Below are 14,618 nucleotides of genomic sequence, written 5' to 3' on the forward strand. Positions count from 1 at the left end.
TTTGAATCTCTCTTTACTCCGGCGAAATGTAGCCGGACTAAGTGACAGGGGATGTTCGATAGCTTGGAAATTTCGAAAAATTTCGATTTCTGCATCAACTACGTTACTCTACCGATACAACTAATTAACGAAATTATCTCTTCTTCCGATAAGCAAACGGTTTTACAACGGTGAAATCACTCCTCGAAGCATTCGCGAATGTCCATATTGTTGCAAGTAGCCACATATCTATGAAACTCTGCAAGTTATGGAAAGTATTCGATTGGAAGTTTTATGGTTTCCGACACCCCGTACATTGTAGCGGTAAGAATATTTCCGTAAAGCCTTTTCTTCTTCTCTACTGTAATTATACTATACTTTTCTCTTTTTTTTAACTCGCATTCGTCGCCGCTCGAGGTTTTACTAACAATTTTTTAATAAAAGGGGATGGCAGTCGACGACGATACGCACAATGGTACAGTTTCTACAGACTGGTTTATTTTTTTTATACAAAATTCATATAAAATAGAGGGGAAAGGCTTGTAGCGCGAATACCTTATAAATAAGTGGATGGTATATTTACATTACATTACATTATACATATATATTATATTATATTATATTTTTGTGCGTGTGTGGGCGTGTGTATACACATATACGTACACATCATACACACGCACACGCGCGCGCACGCGCACACACACACATACACACATGCACGCACGCACGCACACACACACGCACGCACGCACACACACATATGTCGGGCGGTGAAAATTTTTCCAAAATCTTGCCCTATCTATCCCTGCAGGTAGAGATATATCGGCCTCGTAAATTATTGTTGGACGATATCGTTCGTTTCTAGCCTGTTTCGAACAGTGGTGATTTGTAAGCGAGACGAATAAGAGACGGATACGTTTGACCGTAGAATCAACGACGATCAAACAACGGACAATCAAACGTCTAATACGTATTTGACTTTAATTTTAGGAAACAACGATCGCCGTAACGAGAATCGTGAGAAGCGGCACGATGTCAGAATACAAGGTCCTCGATGCACTGGATAGCATTGCCATTTCGCTGCACGTGGTTTCGTTCGTTTCTGGCAGTGCTGTGTAGTTTGGGAACGTTTGTATGTCAGCCGGCTGCAAAGAACGTGTTACGACGAATGTCATAAATTTCACCTTTGAAAACTGTTCCTTAGACGGATGGATTTTATTCTATTTTATTATATCGTTGAAGAACGTTTTATAGAATAGAGGCAGGTTGCTTGTACTGCTGAGATATCGAAGGAGAAGATACGAGAAGGGATAAAAGTTGGACGTACCAGAGCAAGCTTATCGTCCCTCTTTCTGCAAAATGTCATGTGCCTGCCATGATACAGACTCTGTTCGATGGATCTAGCAAGAAGTTCCTCCGTCCAGGGTAGAGCCAGCATATGTTCGGCCAAAGTTCGACCTATCGAGACACGTGATTATCGTAGTCTTATATCGGTTATCCGGTCACGATGATTGTCAGTTTGCTGGGAATAGGCGTTCGTATCGTTTACCTCTGAACTCTTCGGGTTCTTCGATGATCAACCGAGAGAAGACGTTATCGTTCTCGTTTTCCACCGTGTAATCCCTCATAGCCATCAAGGCAGACTTTGCCTCCCTTATAAGTTCCTCGTCAATTTCTTCGCTGGGCCTTGTAGCAGGGTAAATCGGAAGCTGTTGTTGACCAGTGGAAGGAATAGTCACGGCATCGGTCCTGCGACAAACGAGCAAACGTAACAGATAAGAAGGTACGTAGAATATACGTTGTGCGCGTCGTACGCGCAAACTTTTACCTTTTGCTTACCTAGTTGTTAGGAAAAGCTTCTCCAGGTGATCCATAGTAACGCCTTTGAAGCTGTACACGCCGAGAGTCTTGAACAGATGTTTCACCGGCGTCATACTGTAACAAGCTGCTAGTGGTGTTCTCGGATAATGTACCACGAAGGCCAGACACATTTCCTGAGATGCCGCGTATCCTCCCAAAGTAGGTTTCGTCCTGTCCAACGTACCGTAAACACACTCGGCCAGCAATTCGTCTCCTGGAAGCACTTTCACCTCCTTCTCCAGAGTATGAGACTGTTGATACTCAAAATCAAAGTGGTTATCCTCGACTATTCTGGGTAATTCTTTGCCTTGGCGAATGTGTTTCAGACTCAAACGACGACCGGCCAAGTGAGAATGCAAGACCACCGAAACGATGTTCACTCCGCCTTCAGGGAACATCTGTAAGGGTAATTCGCACAGTTTAAAAGTTTAGAAACGAACGGATGGAAGAAGCGTGTCGCAATTGTCGAAAGAGCGGCGTTTACGCACAGTGTTGGTACAATGAGGAGTACAGTAACCCGCCGTGGCGTATTCCTTTTGTTTCGGTGGAATCAGGTGAAGAGGACTAACAGCCACGCCAGCAACGAGAATTCCCGCTTCCTGAGGACGTAGGTTCGCAGTCAGGTGTAGACGTACTCCGCTGCTGTCTACCACCTTCTTCATATCCGGATTATTATAGTGCACTTCCAACATGTAATAAGAGCCTTCGGGATGTTCCGCGATGGGAATACCGACGTGTTCCGGAAGCCATTCACCTGTGCCGAGACACATCGTATCTCTATACCATACTATCTCGCTACTACTATACGTAATCTCTATACCAATCTCTATCTCGCCATATTCGTTCTACTTGTCATTGTGTCATTAAATAATCGTGTCTCGAGAAAAGTCTGTATCGACATTGGCGAGAAGAATCGCCGTGCCGTGCTTCTGATAACGGCAAAGACGATAATTTACAAGCTGTCGTGGTTTCGAGTAATTGGTAATATTTGGTAATTCCGGTTCTATCTAAATTACCGACTGTTAAATCTACACTCGCGAGTTAAACAATCGAAATTGTCAAATAAATCTTATGCTCTTTCCTCTGGTGTACCTGTACTACCACGCGCCCAGGCAAGCACCGGCTGCAAACAGGATTCCCATTCTCGCGGCATCGTAGGACTGTAACACGGAGCTCCAACGATTCTCGCGTGTTGTCCCAAGATCGACAAAGTGGAGGCGCACTCGTACAATATAATATGATGAACCAAATCTTCGTTCTCCTTTTCCACGAGTGGCGTGTACTGAAATCGGAAGATGAATCAGTCGTTGCTCGACGTTTGGCGCGTATCGTCCTATAGTCGGTGTTTGTATCTGATATATCGACGACGGTATACGGTCGAGAGGATTCGAAGAAGCAGAAGAATCAATCGCGTGGCCAGACAGTTTCGGAATATCGGATCGAACCGCGTGTTCTTCTGCCGAGAAATCTTCTCAAGCGGATTCAATTGGCAATCGGGCAACGTTTCGGCCACGGAATGACATCATTCCGAGGCCCTTCTTTATTCTAATGACGTCCATCGACACGGTGCCATGCCATCCGGCACGGATGACCGTGATTCGTGAAGCACATACGGAATCAGACCCAACCTTACCACATTCCTCGGTACTCGCGTCGCGCATCAAATTTATTCCAAAACGAAGACATATTTCGATAAATTTCGACGAATTTCAATTACTTACCCCGATCATATGGTGTTTCTCTTTGTGAGGTGCCTTGAAGATCTTGCACCAATAGGTGGTGTCTACGCTGTCTGAAACCGGAGGCTATGTATCAAGAAGAACACACGATTAATCACGATACAGGCATTCTCGTTGCTAGGCAACGATTAATAATTAAACTATCGATCGTTTCGCATTGAGCGTTTCCGCGTAGCAACGCTTGTACGAAGCGAGCAGCGCGAGAAACGCGGCAGCTAAACGTCTTCTTTGTTCATCGTTGTGTATCGAGAATTCTTCTTTGTCGAGAGGACAAAGTTAATAAGAAATTGTCGTTGATACAATCGTAAGTTAAACACGATTGCCAGATTCCGCTTACTTGGTTCAATTTCACGTCCCAATGCTTGATATCCCGAGTATGACGGGGAGGTGCATGAGGGGCCGCGGTCTTGAGTCTCAAAGCTCTACCTCCGCGCTTGTCACCGGGCCAAACGGCGGTATTTAGCTCAGGATCGCTGGAATGAAGCGCCCAGAGGACTCGAATCGTGTCTCCCTGCGATAGCAAGCGATAATTACTTTTTCATAATGGTTCTGCCACGGTTGGAACTGGAAGAGAGGCTCGGATATGGGAAATAGGCTGGTTAAGAAATATTTCGAAGGGCTGGACGGCACGCTGGTTAGTCCCGCGCTGCGGATCGAGAATGGGAATCGCGGAGGAGACGCACGAGGGTCGCGGACGGCATGCTAAACGCCTAAATATCGCCGCGGGAATTCGACGTACCGTGGTCTAAGGGCCTGTTAAAGTCGCGGGCTGCCTTCGTGCCGGGCATAAATCGAGAAAGAGAGGAGGCTCTCTCCGCGAATTCTACCAGCGCTCTTGTCTCTACGTTGTAAATCTTCTCGGCTATTCCCGGTTCCCAGGCTCCGTCAGGTGGAATCGAATATCGGACGATTCGTTCTCCCGCCACTTGTAATTGCTCGATGCGCGGTTACGAGGCAACTCGATCCTCCTTTATCTCGGATATTTGATTTTATTCCCATATTGCCATATACACCAGCCTTAACCCCGTGCCCGTTGCCGCTTACCGCTGAATTTGCTTAGTCGAGATGCGTTTCGATCGCAACGATTGTATATCTTTGAACGATGGACCGACGAAGCAGTGGTCCGCGTTCGAATACGATCGTTTAGAGTACGATCGTTGCTATCGAAATTAATCGAATTGATCGGTACCCGGTGGATCTTTCGATCTCGCTGATGTCTAGATTTTGATTAACCGTATACTCGTGTCCAGGTGGCGTAGCTCCGATCGAGGACAAGGAAAATAACGTAAAGGAAGGGTATCGTTTGTACGAATAGCAGAAAGAAACGAGGTACGATCGGGGCAAGAAAACGATAAATCGAATATTCTGGTAAATCGTAAGATCGTGACGCTGTTCGTGCTTGCAGCCTTACCGTGAGCCGATGATCCTGAGGATCGCAGGTCTGCCAGTTTCGCGAGAAGATCACGCTCGTGTGAGTTTCGTTTTGCGAGCCACCCAACACTTTGACGTCCTGCGACGTGTCCGTGACCAGGGCCGCCTCCGGACCTTCGATCCCGTGCGAGTCCTGAAACACGAAAAGAAATTTGATTTGCCGACGGAACGAGACGAAGAAGTTTATCGGGTCGGGTGAGCGCCAGGTGTTTACACCGGACGACGAATCGAAGCTTTTTGTCACGCTCGATTCGTTCCTCTCCGCTTTCCGCGCTTTCTCCTTTACTCTCTGCAGAGGTACTGCTCCGCGGAATCGCGTTTTACTCTTCGATGTGTACTCGATAATCGACGATGTAACAACGTTTATTGGTCTGTCAGATTCAAGCGACGTTCCGTTAAGTTAACGACATTCCGATGCGTCGGATGCGCTCGAAGGAAACAACACCGTCAGCCGTGACGCTGACAACGATCGGAAGGGTGGCCGCGAGCGTTTGGGTCCGTTGGATTCCGATTATGGTTGGGCGGTAAAGTTTGTAAGAGGCCGAAGGGAAGTCCCCTTCCTGCTCTTAATGAATCGAAATAATTGGCCGAGCATCGTCACGCTCGTTGCGTATTTTGTAACGAGCACGTGTAAAGAGGAAGCGATAATAAAGTGGCGCGTCTCTCGAAAGAAAAAAGAAACAGGCCACCCGAACAGAGAACGCAGCCTCGTTGGTTCGCAGTGGCTCGCGTTCGTAAGATGGTTGTTCGTGCTCTACGCTAATTATTATATCGTACGTATCGTTTAACGGTAGTTTGGCGCGTCTGTAAAAATTTGATGCCGCGAAGATGAAACGCGTTAGCTGCTAACGGAGAGGGAAACTGAAAATCTCGGTTTAAAATCGCGAGATTCCGTTTTCGCGTTCAGCGTGAATCCGAACGATCGATTACGAGCGTCTACTTTGGATTTGAACGAACTCGCCTGCTACCGATTTCCGATTAATCATAATTATTAGCGGCTGCGATTCGCCGTTGGGGCGCGCGTTCTCACGAGATTCGCCGCTCGGGGTTTTCTCATGGCAGCCGGATATTCTCATCGTCGTCGGGCTAATTAGCACGTAGCGTCGTCCGTGGCATTGCTAGACGGTGATTAAAAAAAGTCGGCGATTCCTCGGCGGTCTCTCGATTCGATGGATCGACTCATCGTCGTTGCGACGTTTTAATCGCGGTAACTCGTACGTGCCTGTCGGTCAACGGGAAAAGCGTCTTCTTTCTCGACGTGGACCGTGTTTAACGGGCGGTACGGTTTGATCGTCGATCAAGAAAATTATGCAAACGGTTATAGAAGCTCGTGCCAACACCTGGCACTCGAGCGATTTCTAAGGTAGGATCTCCGAGTATAGATCGAACGATATCGACGCGTACCATCGAACATCTAACTACTTGCGCGTGAATTTCTCGAAAAAATGCACGTGTGTGTCGTAGAAAATATGTGGAAACGTCGTTAGCGCCGTAACAACGACAACGACGACTTGATAACGATCGTCTGCTTCTATAGAGCGTTTTAGAGGGTTCCGGAGGCGTTTGAATATTTTCGCCAACCGTTCCTATCGCTCTGCGCGTACTACCGTACGATACGCTATTGGCTTGTACTTGAAATCACGGTGGTTGTTTCAGCGAATGCACAGGACCGATGGATCGGTGCTCCGACTAGACAGACCGAAGGAAACGCAACGGAGGATGAGTGAGAAAAGGCGAAAAGTTGGCTGGCTGGTTGGTTCCGTTCCAGCCTTTCGAAACAGTGGAATCGAGTCACCGATGCGTGGGAAAAGAGGCACACGTGCGTGGATGCGGAAAATTAATTCGGCGGATGTGACGTCATGGATCGGTACTCGCGTTTCCCGTGGCAGTCTTCCGAGAAACTTGGACGTTTCGGTACGTTGGAAAGTACATTTGTTCTCGAACGACGAATGTTCGTTAAAAACGCGTTTCGCCGAACGGCCAACCAACGGGAACCAGAAACGAAGAATCGGCGTCGTTTATCCGTACGATGATCTATCTGGAGAAAAATAGTTTCCGATCTATATACGCGTGGCAAAAAAGAAACGGTTGCCTTTGTGCCCCCGGAGGAGTTGTGCCGCGGAGGACCGCGCTGGTTCCCATGGGCCGACAATTCCGAAGAAAAAGAGGCGCCACTAGAAGGACGATGCTTGCCAGGTGTTTTGGACGTACAGTCCTCCCTCCTTTTTCTCTCCCTTTCTTCCCTCTTCTTTCACGCACCGTTTCATCGATGTTCCCCTTTCCCTTTTTTCCCCTCCGTCCTTCTTGCTCTTACTTACTCTTACTTTTACCGCCCTCTATACTTTTCTCCCTCCAACGCTTTTCCATCTCGTTTCGATACTCTTACGCTGTCTCGCTTTCTCCTCCTTCCTTCCCTCTCGTCTTCCAGCTTCTCCTCGTTCTTTCTCTCTCCGTGTCGCTGCGCGGATTACCTTTCCTTTTCGTATAGCGGCTCTCCTTCCTTTTTACCACCTGGCAGAGCAGCAGCTGGTAGCGCAAAGACGGTCCCTCGACGGGGATAAAGGGCCTTCCTATCGTTCTTAGGCAACTGCGAACAACCACCTACCGGTCTCTAAACAGACACGATCAACGGAACAGACCGGACGAAATCGACGTGTTTCCTAATCGCTGGCAAAACAACGACGCGTCTCTTCGTTAACGCGAGTAAACAGTTTCCTCGAACGCTCGACGCTTGTACGATCGATCGAACGGTCGATGAAAATGTGGTCGTTGTCGGATAAGCGAATTTCGATGAAATCGATTCGAAGCTGGGATACGGTTTCGCGGTATCAGCTAATTAGAAAATTGGACGATTCTGTTTGGAAAGTCGAAGCAAATATAGAAACGGCAGATTCTTCTTTGGTCGCTGCTTTACTTTTTAAAGAAAATGTCATAACCAGTTTGGTTTGGATCGCCGTATCTAGATATTTATGGAAAAATTAGAGTCAGAGCGCTATTCGTCGCGGAATAGCAAAAGTCTCGAGTTTTCCGCTTCGCCGTTTAACCGGTCCAGAATTCTCTCTCGCAAGATGGAAACAGATGGAAACTCGTGAGAGGCGAAGAGCTTCCGTAAATTCCATCGAACGACGTCGAATCGAGTTTTTGCTGGCGACGTTGGCTCGGAATTTATTCTCGTAAAAACTGACAGCGGGGAAATAATAAAAGACGAAAAGCTCTTGAAAGCTGGAACGAGACAGAGCAAAGTTTTCCCGTGGCACAGGTAGCCAGTTTGCAACGTGTCGCAGTCACGGTACGAGCCGATCCGGTTCTCACGTGTCTTGGTCTTGGGAAGAACACGCTGTTACGCGCAATTACGCTCGATGACGCGTTATAGCTCGTCGTGGTTCTCTTTACGCGCCTATCCGCGTGTAATAATAATCTTGGCGATCTTTGCGTTTTTCTTCTCTCTCGTTCTTGCCGTTGATCGATGCCGAATTCGCGTTTCTATCTTTCGATCGATCGGACACTCGCACAGTCGCAACAGATTTCCAGCCGTGAAAATAGACAAAATGAGAAATATACCCATTTCTTGGCATTTGTTCGCCCGGTTTGTCATCTTTCCGAATTAATTGCGACTCGGATAGCTGAAAAGTATCATGCTATTTTTTATTTTGTTTATAAGGGGAATTGGAATAAACTCGTAAACGCAAATCGAGTTCCATGAAAATTCGTGCTTCGAAGTTTCTTTCGATCGCCTGTGGCAAGAAAGGCAGCCTCGTGCTGGAAGAGGATCGTTAAAGAGGTGAAAAGCGACGACAAAAGGAGAATCATCTACGAACTTTGCTTTACGATTGCGTCATATTGCGTCATATGCGGAGGATCGATCCGTAAAATATTCTCCATATGCTCGGTTAAAATCCCACTTGGCTACTCGACGGCGAGAGTAGAGCGACGATTCGCTTCTCGGTCGAGACAAAGCGGTAAAACCAAGCAAAGGCAACGAAATACGACTGCAAACGATAGGTACCTCGCGCTACTTTCTCCAAGTTTAACGAGTTTTTCGTCGATTTGTTGGACCTGGATGCCCTTTCTTGCATAAGAATCTGTTGATCGACGATATCGGTCGCGATCAATCGGTTGCGAACAAGTTACTCGTTATAGATTCGGCTTGGGTTTTAATTTGTACGATTTTCTCGTTTTCCCAGAGTCGAGCGGAATAGTTGGATAATTTGTAACAATTGTAACGACTCGTAACGATTGTAACACGACGTATTCGTCGTGATTCGATGACCACGAGGGGCTATAATTACGAAACGCCGATACTTTCTCGTCTTATTTGCGTATACGGGTCTACGAAGCCGTGGAGCGGCAGAGCTCGAAGACGAAGAAGTTGGATCGGAAACAAACGAAAACTGGTTGGCGGCGGGTGAAAAAAGACGAGCAGGATATGTCGAAGATAATGAGAAAAAGATCACGGCGAAAGAGGAGAGAGGAGAATGTGTGCGTCCGTCTATGCACCGAGTTGGTCTCAGGTTGGGCCTGTTGCACCACGAGATGGACGGATCGCGGATTACCTGCGTTTCGGATTCGCTTTGCGAAACGTGCTTCCCTGTCTCTGATAAATTACCATCGTAATCGTCGTACGTGCACACACGCCGTGGCTCGCGGTGAATAATTTAGCGATCGTCGAATTTTCTCCAGTTTCGTCCTTTCTCGAAACAGTCCCTCTCTGCGATCTCGATCGCGTTCCAACGTACGATACGAGGAGGAGACGAGACGAACAAAAGTCGACCGAACTTCGTTGTACTAAAATTCGAAATAGCAGACGCTCAATACGCGTAGTACTGCGTAATAAGGAGATGGAGTGAAAGGAGCAATTATCGTGGCCATTGTTTCTCGGCGAACGAAAGCTGCAGCTTTTTTCTTCTCTTCTAAAGAAATACCGTTCGAAGGAAATGCAAAGCCGCTGCGCTGTCCGTGTTGCCGCAAATCCGCCATTTCTAAGAGTTAGAAGGCAAAGAGAGCAGGTTCGATCTGTTTCTCGTAGCTTATTCGTTCGTTTTTCTTATCGTTGCAGAAAGTTAACGTCGTTTCTCGACACGCGTTCGAAGATTCGAGGGACGAGAGGTATCGCGCGTCGGCCGATTCGTTCGAGCCAGCCAGCACCGCTGGTCTTCGTCTTTCTTTGCAACGATGCTCAAAGATTCGCGTAGCCTCCCCCCGCCGATGTCTGGAGGCCTTGACTGGGGGACCCTTTGGAACCAACTGCCAGGACACGACATACCTATGCCCCCTGAGAAGGGGCCTCTTCTTACACACCTTCGTGCTTCCTCGTGTGTTCGTCGCGTATTCAGTCACGCAACCTTTCGCACACTTTCACCTCCCGCCTGTACCCAGCGTATACGTGTTTCTCTTTCTGCATCCGTGTATTCCGTATCGGCCGTGTACCATTGCCTGTGGCACGATTTGCCTGCGGGCTGTTGGCGTGTTCGAATTTACGCGGGCTTGATTTTGTATCCGCCGCGTGAGAGACGGTTCTCGGTTCTGAACAAACGGCAATTATTTATCTAAATATTTGCTGGCGGAAGAAGTTGCCGATAAACTCCGACTAGATCGCCTCCGATAATTTGCTAATACGATCGGCGTCTGTTGGTATCGTCAAACGTTTCGTCTGTATCCGCGAATGTTTTAACAGCTCTGTAGATATCACTTTTATAAATCGAAAAATACAGGAAAATCATAACGCTTCCAAACTTTATCGATATACGAGCGATATCGTCGCGCCTCGATGTGTGGGAAATTTGTTTATTCGTCCAATTCTTTCTTCGTTTTCAGATATTCCCATCGAAATTCGTCGAGTCATGGAATTGACAGGCGGTCAGGTTCGCCGGTGGATTTCGAATTCGTCAAGGTGGAAGAGGCGAGAGAAGGCGAATCGAAGAGAGGAAGAGAGAGAGAGAGAGAGAGAGCGGACAGAAAGGCCTCTCGCTGCCCTCGCCGGACGTAAATTTATCACGACTTTATCTCGTCCGGCGGAACCACGTTCGTTAATTTTCTAGCAACGGCGTGCCGTTCAGACTCCTGCGTCTGTCGCACCTGCGTGGCTGCGTTTTGCCCGTTTCTTCTCACTTTGGGCCTCGCATTGGGTCTCGCGGATAAATATCGAGTAAATGGAGCCGAAAAATTCCACTTTTCCGCCGGGCCATTCTTCGATTCGTCACGAACACGAATGCGAATACGAATACGAATACGAATACGATGCGATGTGGAAGATCACGAGGGCAGGTACGCGTGGCCGCGCTCGAACCAACGTCGTAGCACACCTCGGAGAATGGATATAAATTTAATTAAGATTAGGAATTCGAAGAAGCCGCGCAAAGGGAGAAAAAAGGGTGGAGCAGGTTTCGATAACCAGTTCCTTTTTAATCCCTTCGTTGCGTGGTTCTCCGAATGGAAACTCCAATGTTCGTCGGAGTGTGGATACTTGAAATTACAAGAGAGAGTAAGCAAAGTCCGTGTAAGAGAGTTGTTTCGCTATTTCCGAAGCGAAGGTACCATGTGCCGCGATCCAAAGGGAAAAGAGAAATGGAAACGGAAACGAAAAGGAAAACGAAAACGAAAACGAAAAGAGAAGTGGAAAGTCTTACGATTAGCGCGAATATCGTGTTCGTTGGTTTTTCCAGGCGCTGTTACGGATCGCGAGGAGAGAAGGCGATCGACCGGGATCTCCCATGACGCGTTAATTAAACGAACCTCGTTAATACGGATCGTGCGACTAAAACGAAACCACGAGCAAGGGGATCCCTTCTGCGAAGGGTTCGGTGGTTTGGACGGGAGGGAGGAGAGGCGAGAGGCCGATACCTCGGCTCGCGATACCCCCTTTTGCTGCTTCTTTTTCTCCTCGTCCTTCTCTCAGCTTGGCAGATCTTTCGGACTGCTGTTTCGACCCTCCCCCTCTTAATCTTCCTTTAATTTCCTAGCTTTTCGTTTCTTCCCTTCCTTTTTTACCTGCCTTCGTCCTTTTACTTTTCCTTTCTTCCCTTCCTCTCGCTCCTCGTCGGTTCGTCGTCGTCGTCGTCGTCGTCGTCGTTCTTTCATTCGCCAGCTCTCGATTCACACGGCTGATACGAAAGCTTTTAACGTTTAACGTCGGTATTTGCAACGACGATTTACTCGATCCGTTTGATCGATCGCGGAAGCGCCGTTTCGAAAGCGCGGCGAAAATAGAAATCTAGGATCGCGTTCCGATAAGAAGAAAACGAGTTCTTCCCACACGGCTAGCGCCGACGTTCGCAGACTTTCCCGTTGGCCGCTCGACTATTCTCACGCGTCCTAATCACCGTCTTGCTATGCCGATCGATCGTTGGAAGCACGATCGCACAAAGGCTACGGGATAAGAAGGAAGAGAGGACGCAGGTAAAAGGAAGATCGGAGATCGGGGACGATCGATCACGGGTCCGAATACCTTTGGCGATGACCGATGATCGAGATGGGACGCGGCAGCACTCACCAGCAGATTGACGGTGCCCGTGTGATCGTCCACCCAAGCCAGCAGAATATCAGCTCCCTTCATGTGGTTTTTCTCGTTGAATCCGATGCCGACGTATCCCAAGGTCTTGGCGATCACCTTGAAGGTGACCATCTGCTCGTCCGAAGGATCCCACTCGAGGATAACTTCTCCGTCGTCGTCGAGTATCTCGCGTCTGGTGAACCTCGGTTGCTCGATGCTTCTTCGGGGTCGATCGTCCGTCGTCTCTTCGGCGCCGGTATACTTGGACGCGCGTAACAGCTTCGCCAATTTGTCCATCGGTGGTATGTACTTCTTCGGAACTCGACTGTCTCGCGACTTTGGACTTCTCTTCGAGATAGGATCGTCGAAGAGGTTGTTCGCTCCGCCGGCGCCGATTTCCTCCATCGTCTCGAATCGAGAATTCTCGTCCGTTTCGACGTCGTCCTGCAAATCCACGGTCCGTGTGGTCTCCTCCCGAGATTCCGCCTTCGGATTCTCGTCGTCGATCGGTCGTTTGTCGAACGGCGCCGTGTCGTTGCCGGACGACCGCGTCGATTCTCCGTTAGAGACGTCGATGTCGAACGCGTTCTCGGTTTCGTTGATCTCCAGCGTGGACGCGGTCGTCGTTTCTTCGGATTCTCCGCCGACGCCGAGTATCCGACTGGCGTTGTTCACCGACTCGTGTTGATCCGGGTCCGGGTTTTCTTCCCTCGAATTGGCAAAGTCCAGCCCGTCCTCCTTGTAAGGGAGGATCTTCCTCCTCGCCTTCCATCGCGCGTACCACTCTTTATCCACGTCCAGCCGTTGTTTCTTAAACGTACCTACTCTGAGAAGCGCCTGCTCCTCTCCGAGACTTCTCTTTATCCTCGATACGACGTCCTTCGGACGATGCCTGTTCCTGTAGGCCAAGGTCCTCATGGTCTCGTCCATGTGCTGCACGTACAGGTCCAACAAATCGCACCTGGCCATCCAGCAGAGGCTCGACACCGCGATTAGCCTAAGTATCAGCATCTTCCTTCGTTTCCTCTTCTTCTTCGTTCGCTCGCCTCTCTGTGAACCTTCATACGATCGTCGAATGCCCCCGCGTTCTCTCTCGATCTTCGCCTCTAGCTTCTTCGCGATCTCCCGCCCATACGAGGCTTCCTTCTCGTTCAAATTCGCTCAGCCAATTAGCGACCGCGCATCGTCGATCGTCGATCGCAAACTTTCCAATTTCCAGAGTGCTTTCAAATTCTAGCGTGCGATGGCGAAGCTTGAGATCGTCGAATCTCACCTCGAACTCCCTTTCAATGTTCCACGTTTTTCGCATTCACCGACATATCCAAACACCGGCCAGTCCGTTTCTCTTCAAAAATTCGTCGCTCCAAACCACGCTCTTGCGAAACGCACGACCGAAGAATTCTCTCTCCTCGCTTTGGTGTTACGCGAACGACAGTTGTGCCGGGACTAATTTAAGCGCGCGGCTGCTGTTGCCCCTGCGGACGCTTGCAGCTGCTTACCTGAGCCGGTCCCCTTCCTGGGGCCCTTATTCAGGCCCGTACTACCGCTTCTGCCGACCCCTTCCCTCGTCGTCGTTCCTAACTCGCCAAGCCACACTTTCGATTTCCAATTCGCGTCGCGTTTCCGCTTTTTTCCGCCAATTCGTTAGGCCGACGGATCAGCGGATCGCGGAAGACCGCGACCGCGATAACGCGTCAAAGTACGCGTGTTCGCAGCCAGAACCGATGGCGTGTGGCGGTCTTTGAACGCTTCCACGACGGCCTTAAGAAGACGCTGGGAAAAAGCAAGAGGAGCTGCTCCTCTTCTTCTTCTTCGACTAGACAATTTCTCGAGTAACGTTTATTCCGTCGGCGATAAGAAGCGGTAAAGACGAGTTTCGGTAAAAGCGGACATTTTTCTAGAAACGTTCCCCTTCTGGCTTCCTCCTTCCGTTCGAGGGCTTTCGGCTCGAAACTTTCGAGCGATCGCTTTCCAGCTATCGCTTTCGAGCGATTACTTTCGGCCGATTTCTTTCGAGTCGACGAGGCAGGAAACGGAAAGATGGCGATGGCGAGGTCTGCCACTGTTTCCTGCGGAAGTCTTTTTTCTCAAACCGGAGACGCGTTTATCGGTGGTGGTGT

General features: G+C 48.9%; 1 protein-coding gene across 1 annotated transcript; it reads right to left on the reverse strand.

Moving 5' to 3' along the window:
- Positions 1-720: 720 nt before the first annotated feature.
- LOC100747245 (MOXD1 homolog 1) lies at positions 721-14,445 on the reverse strand. Its single transcript, XM_012384147.2, has 10 exons — positions 12,499-14,445; positions 4,990-5,142; positions 3,916-4,089; positions 3,561-3,644; positions 2,932-3,121; positions 2,328-2,593; positions 1,819-2,237; positions 1,529-1,728; positions 1,307-1,437; positions 721-1,124 (listed from the first exon to the last, which is right to left on the reverse strand). Exons 1-10 carry the CDS (start codon positions 13,507-13,509, stop codon positions 966-968), a joined length of 2,787 nt encoding a protein of 928 aa, XP_012239570.1. The 5' UTR covers positions 13,510-14,445; the 3' UTR covers positions 721-965.
- Between the last annotated feature and the right edge of the window lie 173 nt (positions 14,446-14,618).

The sequence above is a fragment of the Bombus impatiens genome, unplaced genomic scaffold (assembly GCF_000188095.3).
Source record: "Bombus impatiens unplaced genomic scaffold, BIMP_2.2 scf_0237, whole genome shotgun sequence".
Lineage (NCBI taxonomy): Eukaryota > Metazoa > Arthropoda > Insecta > Hymenoptera > Apidae > Bombus > Bombus impatiens.